The sequence below is a fragment of the Armigeres subalbatus genome, chromosome 1, assembly GCF_024139115.2.
Source record: "Armigeres subalbatus isolate Guangzhou_Male chromosome 1, GZ_Asu_2, whole genome shotgun sequence".
Lineage (NCBI taxonomy): Eukaryota > Metazoa > Arthropoda > Insecta > Diptera > Culicidae > Armigeres > Armigeres subalbatus.
The window spans coordinates 249254868-249267175 of record NC_085139.1 but is presented as its reverse complement, the minus strand read 5'-3'; the positions used below and the strand labels follow the sequence as shown (position 1 = coordinate 249267175).

The 12308-nt window shown below is 35.3% G+C and overlaps 1 protein-coding gene and 1 long non-coding RNA gene across 4 annotated transcripts in view; one reads left to right on the top strand and one right to left on the bottom strand.

Moving 5' to 3' along the window:
• Nucleotides 1–12308, top strand: part of LOC134206497 (serine/threonine-protein kinase tousled-like 2) — a 383046-nt gene that overhangs the window by 11255 nt on the left and 359483 nt on the right. For all 3 annotated transcript variants that reach the window (XM_062682226.1, XM_062682225.1, XM_062682227.1), the window contains one exon: nucleotides 11894–11979. In XM_062682226.1, the coding sequence (XP_062538210.1) occupies nucleotides 11908–11979 (72 nt within the window). In that variant the 5' untranslated portion in view covers nucleotides 11894–11907. The remainder of the gene's footprint in view (nucleotides 1–11893; nucleotides 11980–12308) is intronic.
• LOC134212605 (uncharacterized) lies at nucleotides 4781–5312 on the bottom strand. Its single transcript, XR_009979309.1, has 3 exons — nucleotides 5225–5312; nucleotides 4973–5085; nucleotides 4781–4898 (listed from the first exon to the last, which is right to left on the bottom strand). It is a non-coding gene; the product is annotated as an uncharacterized LOC134212605 (long non-coding RNA).

Below are 12308 nucleotides of genomic sequence, written 5' to 3'. Positions count from 1 at the left end.
AAAAATAGAACACTGATACGCAATATTTATTTTTTATTTTCAATGTGGTCACAAAAAGCTAACACATTAAATAACTCATAATTGTACTATATGATTAAGTGGCCTTTCAAACCACATCAGATGCTTCCAAGGCAAAAAAGAAGACATTGCATTTTAAACATTGCTTTTAATAACTAGAAAACGTTGTATGTACTAGAAATCTTGAAATTATCATTTTAGCCTTTGACCATTGACTAGTTTGCATTCAATTACATTTTGCATTAGTGTCGAGTCGATTCCAAATCCGAACCTTACTTCACCCCATCCTTATCCTTCTCCATTGCGTTCAAGCGGTCTGCAAGGACACTTCTGCCATTACCATCTCTATTATCGGCCTTGGATTGACTTGCGCTCACATTGCTCCACCAAACGCTGCAAAATGAAAATGAAAATGAAAGAAGCTTTACAGCAACTTGGAGAAGCTTTTCAGCTTTTGAGAGAAGTACATTCAAAATTAATTTGAGAGAGCTTTTCAGATTTTGGGAGAAGCTTTCCAGCTTGTGGGGTAAGCTTTTCAGTAATCTGGGAGAAGCTTCTCAGCTTCTGGGATAAGCTTTGCAACTTCTTGGAGATGATTTTCAGCTTCCAGTTCCGCGAGAAGCTTTCCAGCTTCTGGAGAAAGCTTTCCAGCTTCTGGAGGAAGCTTTCGAGCTTCTGGATGAAGCTTTCCAGCTTCCGGATGAAGCTTTCCAGCTTCTGGGGGAAGCTTTCCAACTTCTGAGAGAAATATTACCAGAAACTTTTGAACAGCTTCTTTAGGAAATTTTCATGCAGCTTTCTATAGAAGCTTATGAATAACTCCTAGGAGAAACTTTTAAGAATCGTCTGGAAAATTTCTCCACAAAAATTGCGGAAAAACTGTTCCTAAAGACTGCATAAAAACTTTCTCAAGAAGCTGCTGATCTGCTCCTACAATAAGCTGCTGAAATACTTCACCATGAAGCTGCTAAATAGCATCTACAATAAACTGCTGAAAAGCTTCTACAAATAGTTTCTGAAATGTTTTTCTTTTTAAGCTCTTGAATAAACTAGAAAGGCTTCTCTAAGAGTATGAGTAGCTGTATAGTTTCTTCTCCTTGGAGCTGGAAAAGCTCCTCTCAGTGTTTCCTCATTATAGCGGAATACCTTTCTGGGTGGCTTTTCCTTAAAACTGAAATGTTTTTTCTGCTAGCTGGCAGGTGTGCTCTAATTTTGTTCCCTATCTAGCAAAGCTTCCCATAGATATTCTATCTGGGAAGAAGTTTTTATCAAAGTTCTATAATTTATTTCTACATAAGCTCTGAGAAAACTTTTCGATGACCTAAAGAAAGCCCGGATAAAAAATATCATTGAAAAAGCATAAATTTTACTGTTACACTACCATCCATTACATAATAATTACCATTGAATATACCGAAAATTTTACAATTAAATTGCATTAGAGTTTATTGTTTTGCACGATAACATGAATGGTAAATGGGACTTTTACAGTAAAAAATGGGGGTTGTTATGTATCTTTACAATAAAAATTTCGATTTTTTCCATACAAAATTCAGAGCAAAACAATTGATTTTGCAGTCCTTCAATGGGGTGATTTCTATGGACGAAACAATAGAAAACACTGTGATGTAAAGGTTTTTTATTACTTTTTTTTATTGTTTTACTATAGAAGTACATTAGGATTTATCAAAAATTACCCTCCAGTATTACAATATAAAAACAATAGAATTTCATGTTTTACAATTGATTTTATTTATATAGAAAAATATATACAGGTCGGACTCGATTATCCGGAGACTCGATTATCCGGGGACTCGATTATCCGGGGTTCGATTATCCGGAATTTTAGACTCGATTATCCGGAGTATTTTTTTTCCTTCAAATTTTTTTAATTCTAAATTTTTATTTTCAGTAGGATAATATACACTATGATTATTTTAACAATGTGGCGTATCTAGGTTGTAGGAGGGGGATGAAAAAGTGGTCGTTTTGTATATTGAAATTTGACTATAGGCTTGTATATCAACTTCATGAACTCAAATGATTATATTACTATTATATTCATACAAAATAGGTTTATATGAATAAATATGAACGTAGCTTGTATGGGAGGGACTGAAATAGGGTTGTTCTACATATTTATTTTATTTGTATGAATCAATTATTTTCTTCAGAACATGTCCACAAATTTCTCGCTTCAAGAACTTTTCCGTGGTCGGAGACGAGCCAGCCTCGGGCTAATAAAGAAAAAAAAACATTTCCGTGGAAGCCTTGCCACCATGAAACGATGTGTTTGGATGTATAACATTGGTTGCAGAATTCGCTCTCAATTTATAATTAACGACGATGGACATAAAGCATAAGGCTTTTTCTTCATCATATCAAGACATGAAAACAATTTGCTCGTCACCTGATACAAATTCGAGAAAAGGGGCAGAGAAATATTTCCCCTACCGACGTTGTGATAAAACGCTTTGTTCTAGTACAATTGCCATTGAAGATGATGCAAAACAAGTCAAAATGCTCCATCAGTACCAATAATGACCTTTCAATTGAGTTATCCTAAAGGAATTTATCAAATCCCATTGTTTTCTTATGGGACTGGCCAAATAGGGACCACTAGTGCGACAACTGGTGCCAAGGACATCAAAAATTAAGCAAAATCATTTTTACAATTATGCTTTTGCTTGTTTTGGAGGAGATCAAAGGTTTAATCGTATCATATGAATATGCTTTATCGATATGAACTTGGTTTGCGGTGATTTGATTGGCCATTTGTCATATACAGCACTAGTGCGACAACTGGTGCTATAGCCACAACTGGTACATCTAGCCTATTTGATGCGCGGATCATTGCCTAATGTTTGATTCGAAAGACCACTTTTTGTCTCCCTCGGACACAAAGTATACCGAAAGGCTATTTGTTTTCTCCAAAAACAAACATATTTTAGATGTCTCGGAGCTTTATTTACCGACCGTCTATGGTCGGCGAATTGGGGCCCATTTTTGGCACTTATCCTTATCCAATTTGCTTGCGACTGGTTGCATTTAACGGGAAATCTTATTAAGTTCCCCCTAACACACGTGACTTGACCGAAAAATTGCGACGCGATTCTAACGCTTGGCGAATGCGATTCTGTCGCCGTTGGAGTGGAAGAGTAACTGGAACATTGCCTAAATACAGCGACCCAACGATAAAATCGCGGCGACTAGTTTTTGCCGTTGAGGCGATGAAATCACTCAGGTCTGGGGGAGCCTTTATATTGTTTCCTATTGACAAATGGATAGATCGGACAATTGACTCAAAAGTTTCATAGCTTTTTGTTGAAAATTGACTAGATCAAACTTTGGGTTCAGAAATAATGACCAAAATACTATTTTTTGTACAAAGCGGGTTAATAGTTCAGCTATTTTTTGGCACCTATTCTCAACCATCAAGTTCGATTCAAATGGGAATCCTGTCTAATCATTTCATATTGAAAATTGGCTGGATCGTACTATAGTTCGTACAAAAGTTATGGTAAAAATACTATTTTCCATTGTATACCAGAAAATCACCGATACCGTTAGGCGGATTAATCAGGGTTTTTTCCAAAATAATTTCTGACTACACCACTGCAAATACAATAAAACCTAATTGTTTTCGTCATTTTATTGCAGATTTGATTTTTTTTTCTAGTGATTCGATTATCCGGAGGATTCGATTATCCGGAGTGAAAAAAAAATCGATACTCCGGATAATCGAGTCCGACCTGTATATTTCTCGGGTACTTATTCAAAAGGACGTATGTGATTTCGTAAACAAAGATTCAAACATCGATTTGTTCAATCTGATGGCACTCCCACCAACAGGTAGCCGAAGGCTTCCCCTGCCTGCCTGTGGTGATGGTTTGCGTGGGAGTGCTATCAGTTTAGACAAAGTGACGTTTGAATCTTTGTTTACAAAATCACATACGTCCTTTTTAATAAGTACCCGAGATTTTTATATATTGCAAATTACATTTTATTTATTTTTGCTTTTCTCGTACAACAAAGTTGTACCGAAAGGCTATCATTTCACTCCGAAAACGAACTTTTGATAAGAGTTCCGGAGACCCATAGTATTATATACCAATCGATTCAGCTCGACGAGCTGAACAAATGTCTGTCTGTCCGTGTGTGTGTATGTGTGTGTATGTGTGTGTGTATGTGTGTGCACAAAATGCTATAAAAAACATTAGCCAATTTTTCACATAGTAACTCTTAACCGATTTTCTTGCAACAAGTTGCATCCGACAGAGACTAAAACGCTGTTGATCACTATTGAATTTCATAATAATTGCGAATCGCATAAAAAAGATAATATTAAAATAGTGATGAGACATAGTCACATAGAACAATAATGTGTTATGAAAAATGCCTTGCATCTATGAATATTTTTGAAGTTTATCCGTGGCTTGCTCCCATTAAGAGTTTCATCGTACTATAAAGATGCTCGTGTTGCACGCATTTAGGCGTAAGTATGCTCTTCGTTCAGTTTCATAGTACTATGAAATTGTCCGAAAGTCAAAATTCGAACACAGGAAATTCGAGAAACTTTTGGCAGCGCCATCTGTCGTCTACTAGTGTGAATTTTCTATCATAACATTAGACGGTGTAACTGTTTTGCCTTTCTTGTACATCATCGAGGTGTAAGCATAAAGGCTACATTTATTACCTTTTTGCGCGAGAAAGGCGCTATCACCGCTAGGTGGATTAATCTGGGTTTTTTATTTAATTGAGCCACGAATCTCACCACGAATTGCTGTCACTTAACATTGATGCATAACCGCTGAAATCGAAGGCGCTGATGACGCAGTTCACCATACTTACTCAACACGCCGTAGCTTCTGCTGTTGAATCTGTGAAGAATGAAAATTATTGAAATATGTCAGTTTTCTTAGAAAAAGTATGCCGAGAAGAAAAGAAAAGTTACCTGTATTAGCTTTTATGGTATCCCGTTGGTGAGATAGAACAATGATACCCGCCTAACTGCATTGATTAGGTGAAGGCGGTAACCATCAGTGTCAAACCATTAGCTTCAAAGATCTGAAAAACAAAGATACATGTTAACAAAAATGTTCCGAACTGTTTTGGTGGTGAAAATTGAGAACCCCCCGGAAGATCCTTGAAAGATTCCCCCGCATCAAAACCATCCGGTATTATGATGATATCACTAGATATTTACCATTATTACACTGTAAAGCTGCCAATGATCCGCCTCTTGCCTACCACCAATAAAAAGGTCACTTCTAGACTGCTTTTTGAAGTCTTCTACACTCAAAATAATTGTCACTTAACTTCCACTATAAAAATCAGGTAGGCTTTAAAAATCGACATTTATGATGACCTTACTTGTGTCTAATAAAACTTACTCACATGTCATATGCATACCAAAAAGAAATTAAGTGAAATTTAAATGAAAACGTAGAAAACAATATCTATGTTCTTTTCTAGTGAATACTACTTATCACGAATGTATAAAAAATATGTGAGTGCGGTACTCAGGCAGAAGTGTATGCTTTGCATCAATCGCTAATGAAAAATTGTGCAAAAACATCATGAGAGCAATTTACAAAAATAAGTCTGAGTATGAAATAAATATTTCACTACTCTATTTTTGGTCCCGTCTGCTTCTAGTGGACGGGAATTATTATCACTAACACGGATATTTCGCAAACTATAATGCCAATTCACTTAAAATTTATGTGTTTGTTGAAATTTCAATTCACTTAGAATTAATTACATTTTTTTAGTGAATTGAGAGCAGTGAGTACCATCACTAACAAATCATTTAACTTCTACAAACGAAACTAGATGGAAAATATCTGCATATGTTTTCATGTAACTCTCAAGTGAAAATTATTTTGAGTACACCATGCCAGTTTTTTTTCACAAACTATAAACAAAACTGTACACGCTCAAAATAAACCACCCTTTCTTCGAGTAAAATGAATGCGAAAGTTCTTGTCGCTTTTTTTTTTCAAAATACGAATTGTTCATAACATGAACAATCCAAAACCTTTAATCAAAAAATATATAATAAAATTGGCGTAACTTTTATTTTTCATCTAATAATAAAAGCTATTGTTATTTTATTGTTTTCAATTGTTATGCCATCAATACAATAATTCAATAAAATATCCAAAAATTATATTAGTTTTATCTACAAGAAGGATTTTTTGATCTCCTAGATGGAATACTTTTATAACTTGTTTAGTTTTTGGATGCGTAATTCAAAACATAAGCAAACAATAAAAAGATAATAAAATGTATCGGTAACAGTCAAATTTATTGTGTTTGTTATGTAAGTACAATAAAGGTTTTTTCTAACCGTGAAAAATCTACAATAAACGTACAATAGATTGTACTGTTTATCATCAAATCTATTGTATTCCAATGGATTATACCATACAAGGTACTGTAAATTTTTATCCGGGAAGCCCTATGATTAACCAATACACTATCTACAGTTGATTTTTTTTTGCTTTGGCTTTATCTAGGTGTTTTTGTACTCTTAAAATTAAGTACAACGCCACTCTACCGTTAAGGGATCTGATGAAGTTTCCAGTAAAGCTTTGTCGAAAAGTTCTTATAGAATCTTGAGTGATTTCTATCTATAGTCGGGAACGCCTCTCACAAAAGCCTCTCCCAAAAATCACCTAAAATTAAAAGTAGCGTATTTTTAGTATATTTAATACAGGGGTAGATGAACTTATTTTCATAAATTTATATAACAGGGTTTCGACTACTTGAAAAAACTGAAAAACCCTGGAATTATCAGAGAATATTTCCTAAAAAGATTTCCGAAGGAATTTCAAAAGGAGCTTTGGAAGAAGAAATTCGTTTATGATTTTTCTTCGGAGGTTTCCAGAATTTCGTCCGTTTGAAGGAATTTCCGGAGGAAATTTCGAATAATTTAATGGACAGATTTTCGAGGGAATGGATTTTCCTAATTTTCCAAAGAAATGGAATTTCCAACGAAAATAAATTAATGTACGAGTTTACCGTGGAACACCTGGAGGAATTCTCGCCAGAATTACAGAAATAATTTTCTGATGATCTCATGAAAAAGTTTCTCAATGAATTTCACAAGAAATTCCTTAAGAAAATTCCGAAGGGTTTTTTTTCCATGGAGTTATACCAAAGAGTTACGATTGAAAAATTTTATGCTATATTATTGTTTGGCTTTCTCAGTCTGATTTAGTCTAAACCATTAGTTTTGTTTTGCCCAACTTTTCGGCCTGTATATTTGGCCTTCTTCAAGGGGTAACTAAAATTGAACAATATAGCGTTTTTAAAGTAATTTCTAAAATAGTTTCTTGAAAAATTGCTAGAAGAATTCTTTAAGGAATTACCTAAGGTTTGTCTAAATCAATTTTCGTAGAAATTTCTGGAATAATATCTAAAGGAATTTCCGGAGGAGTTTTAAAACGAATTCCTTAAGAATTCCAGCTAGAACGCCAGAAAAATTTTTGGAATGAACTTCCTGAAGAGTTCCGTAAGGTATTTACGAAAACATGTCTGAAGGATTTCCCGTTGGAATTTCTGGATGAAATTCTGAGATAACTCCTTGATGATTTTTTCAAGAAATTTTAAGCGAAGTATCTGAAGGAGCTCCTGAACCAAGGAATTCCTGTTATTTTGCAGATAATATCCGAAAATATTTCTAGAAAAATATTTCAAAGAATTTTCATAAGTTTCCCAGTAAATTACTTAACATTTGAATGTTTGTTTGAAACTGCATAAAGTGAGCAAAGAAGGAATTTCAGCATTCAATGTTATCAAATATGCATAGTTTCAAAATAAGTGTGAAAGTCGTCTTTAGAGAACACACGTTTTTACTGATAAACCTGTTGTTATAATGGCAATCACTTCTATAATAATACATTTTCTATTTAGCTTCCAAACTTAGTTACACCCTTGTTTATACAGGCATACCTCGATAGTACGTACACCTCCGTAATTTTAGTGTACGTACTATCGAAGCGTACGTACTATCGAAGCGAAAAAATACCGAAAAAAAAAATTTTTTTTTTTTGCCTTTGTTTTTATTTGGGAGTGGTGTAATGTTTATAAAACCGCTCGGAATCCAAAATTTCGATAGAAGGCTCTGTATTCTAAGCAAATTTATATTTGATATAGTACACAACGGACCAGCATGACTCTGATTTTTCTTGAAATGGTGCCTACATGTAGCATTGCGCAAAATTATCGTCCTTGTAAATGTGAGGCTAATGTTTTTATGAAATATTATATGTTAATGCTTCGGAACATCCATAAATTACGTGATATTCGTGACGTTTCAATGATATGTTACACATCATGCATAATTATACATGTTACTAAAAAAAGTGACGATTGGGGGTGGATCACAACATTTTTACGTGACGTATTTTATGGATTCCACCTATAGATTTTATGTAAATGAAAAGCTTGGTTGGTTGGTTGTCCTGAACTGTCACTATCGTTGCGATTCTATTGGCTCCATTGACGCTGCCTTACCAAAGCGATTTTAATTTTCTCGTTTGTAGAATCCATTATGCTTTTCTCGTACAACAATATGTAACGAAAAGGCTGTAAACTGCAGAAACGATTTTTTGATAGGAGGCTTGGATGGCCGACTTTTATATACTTGACTGGTGTCTGTCGATGAAGTATTTAAATCTAAATCATTGGATGTTGATCTACTCACAAACTGCAGCTAGCGTGGATCTCTGGCCAGGAAGTGCAACGTGGGGTAATTTTTGGCAACATGGCCACTATTCAACACATTCTTGGCCAAACATAAAGATACTTTTTTGTCTGAAAATGTGGGTTTGTTGTACAGGAAACTAAGGAATTACTTTAAGAACACCCTCTATAGATTTTTTTCAAATTTTAATTTGAAATTATTTCAAAACTTTATTTGAAATTTGTTTTGACTTTCCTCTGAAAATTCCTTAGGAAATTCATTCAAAAAACTTCTGATTTTCAAATTTCTCCAAGATTTGTTTCAGATATTCTTCTAGGATTTTTTTCCGAGGATATCTCCAGGAAATCCTTAGGTAAATTCAACAAGATTTTTTGAAACTCAAACTCAAACTCAAACCAAGAAATCCACCGTGGATGTTTTTTCAAAATTACTTTAGGAAATTCTTCAGGAAATCCTTTCGGATACTCCTATTCTTCCTGAAAAGGAACTTCTCAGAGCAGTGCTTGAAGGAACTTTCTGCAGAATAATTTGAGAAAATTCTGTGGGAATTCCAAAACAAATTTCCGGGAATACATGAAGGAATTTCCGGAATAAAAAGTGGAAGAGTTCCTCGAAGAATTTTCGGGGTTATTGTTTTAAGATATTGCTGCGAATTCCTGGAAAAAAAAATCTCGGAAAATACTGAAGGGCATTTTGGATGATTTTTTATAGAAATTTTAAGCGAAGTACCGCAGAAATTTTGAGAATGGTTGCAGGATCTTCCGGGAGAATCCCTTTAATAATTTCCGGAGTTTTGACCAGTGGTAGAAATCTGTGAACCTTGTTCATAAAACAACGCATGCAAAATACTCGCGAACACTTGTTTTGCCTTTTCTTGCCTACCTACTACTCGCAGAGAAAAAATTAAAGCGAACCCCGAAAAATGTTCGTGGACCTTCGCGGGTCATTCGGGTTAATTTGCAAAATGTCATAAACCAACCCCGGATCATGATTCTCACGGATGTTCGAGCAAGAGCACATTTGTTTATTGTTTTTGTGTTAATGTTGAGTGAAATTTATCCATTCGAAGTAACCTCAAATACTCGCGATCGTGATTTTTACTCGTGAAAAAAATACTGCCCTGCTTTTTGTCTTTGCTCTGCCCGTACACGCGAACAAAGCAAGCGCTAGAAAAAATGCGGCAGTAGGTTCACGCGAGTATGACATTTCTGGTAAATTACACTCTTTTCTTACTCATGAGCGAGTATTTCCAGCACTGGTTTTGAAGAAATTAAATTTTTGTAGCCAGATGAATTTGCAGACGAATTTTGCATGGAATTTCCGAGAGAATTCCCGAAGGAAAAAAAACGGGAACAATTTTCCGGGATAGTTCTTGCAGGAACTTCCGGAAGAATTCCCGGGGCGTGAGTATCAAGGGCTTCCACGTGAGTTTCAGAAGAAATTCAATGAGAATTTCCGGAAAGACCTCGAAGTAAATAATGGAGAGATCTTGATGGAATTTCTGGAGTAACTCCAGAGAGAATGCCCGGAGGAGTTTACATGGGAATTTCTGAATGATTTTCTGGTGGAGTTCTGGGAAAGGGGATGTGGAAATTTCTAAAAGAATTTCTAAGTGAATTGCTGAAGAAATTACAGAGAAAATAATGGAATTTAGAGGGTATATTTGGAAGGATTAACGGATAAATATTTGGCTATAATTTAAGATGGATGTTTGAAGGAATGTCGTAAAAATTCGCGGAGAAATTCCTAGAGGAACTTCCGGATGAATTTCTGAAGGAACTTCCAGAGGAATTCCTGGAGGAACTTTCAGAGAAATATTTGGAAAAACTCCCGTAGAAATTCCCGGAGAAACTTTCAGAGGAATTCCTGGAGGATCATCTAGATAAATTCCGGAAAACTTGTAATACAATAAATTGATTCACGCTGACCCACGCCGCCGCTAATCACCACCACGCCACTGCCACTGGGTGAAAATGATCTATCACGCCTCACCGTCGATAAAATTTCAATCGGCGCACAGGTCTAGATAGAATATCGAGTTAAATCATGTATGGAATTTTCGACCAAACTATCAAAATATCCCAAGAAGAACCCTTGGGAGAAACTACTGTTCCAGGATAAACTTTTCCGGAAATCCCAGTAAGACGTCTCAGAAGAAATTTTCGACCAAAAATTTTCCTAATTTTAGTAACGCTGCTAAACTTAATTAAACAGTAAAATATCTTGCCGAAAATTTAATTTTATGAATCACCATTCCCATGATGGAATTAATTTACTCCTCGGGGAAATATTTTCTGGTCTATTAGATGAACTAATGCTTGGGGAAGAGTTCTAGAACTGGAACTAATTTCCTTGATAGATAAAATAATTCATAAACATAATAATTGTTCAATTAAGTGGATAGCTGATCTGCTTTCTAAGAAAATCATACCCATAAAATTTCAATTATTGCTGATAACACTCTTATGCCGATGACATACTCACGCCAGTGCGTGTACGAACGCGTTCAAGACAAAAGAATTCCTCTTGCTGATATTCTGCTTTATGAGGGCTTGGACGCGGTCCGCATCGCTCAGCTGTTTCAGATGTTCCTTCAATTGTTTAAAATGATAGTATAATATGTGTTACGTAAGACTGGCAAACATTTATGACACGTTGCTTTTTTTTCAAAGTACTGCTACTAAATTCGTTATAACCTCAGTTTTTAAATCAGTTGTGAAATTATTACGTAACATACGAAGGACCCCCGCATGTGCCATGATCTAAGCATATTCAATTTTTTACTAAAATCGTACAGAAAATTGAATGAAAAAAAAAATTTTTTTGTACGTACTATCGAGGTAAAATGTACGTACAATCGAGGGTACGTACTATCGAGGGTACGCACTATCGAGGGTACGTACTATCGAGGTATGCCTGTACCTTATTTCGAAGATGAATAAATCATCTGCACCATGTATAACTTAAAACCGTGAAAACAGCTTCTAAACCTTATAATCCTGGAAATTTGACGAAAACCCTGGAAAAATCAGGGAATTTTTATTTTGAAAATGAGTCGCCACCCTGTATGAGGATTATGCTTGACTTCAGCCAAGTCGAAGAAGACCACAAAACTGAGAGCTGGCTTAACTAGAAATGTTCTTATTATTTTTCTCCCATCAGATGCATCAGTTAAGATGGAGCACTTCCAAGCGGCATTGGACCCCCGTAAGCAGGAGCTACTCGAGGCTCGTTTCCTGGGAGCAAGGGTAAGTGTTAAAACGGCTTTTAGCACATTAATATTCGATATTTAAATACCTTCGCAGTAGAAATCATGAAAACAAACAAAGCCAAGTATACTCGAGGAATTTGATTTTTTGACGTAGGACTTACGTCTTTCTTTACTATACTGGGTGTCATTTAGATTTTTGGAAATCGAGAGCGTTACGCTGGAAGGGAAGATTTTGAACGCTACTAGTGCCTTTATCTTTCGATGGATTTTTAAGATTTATATATCAATCGACTCGGACACTCTCCACCATTTTGCCTATTTCATTGAAACTTAAGATTATTAACGATAAGCTATTAAAAATTTCAA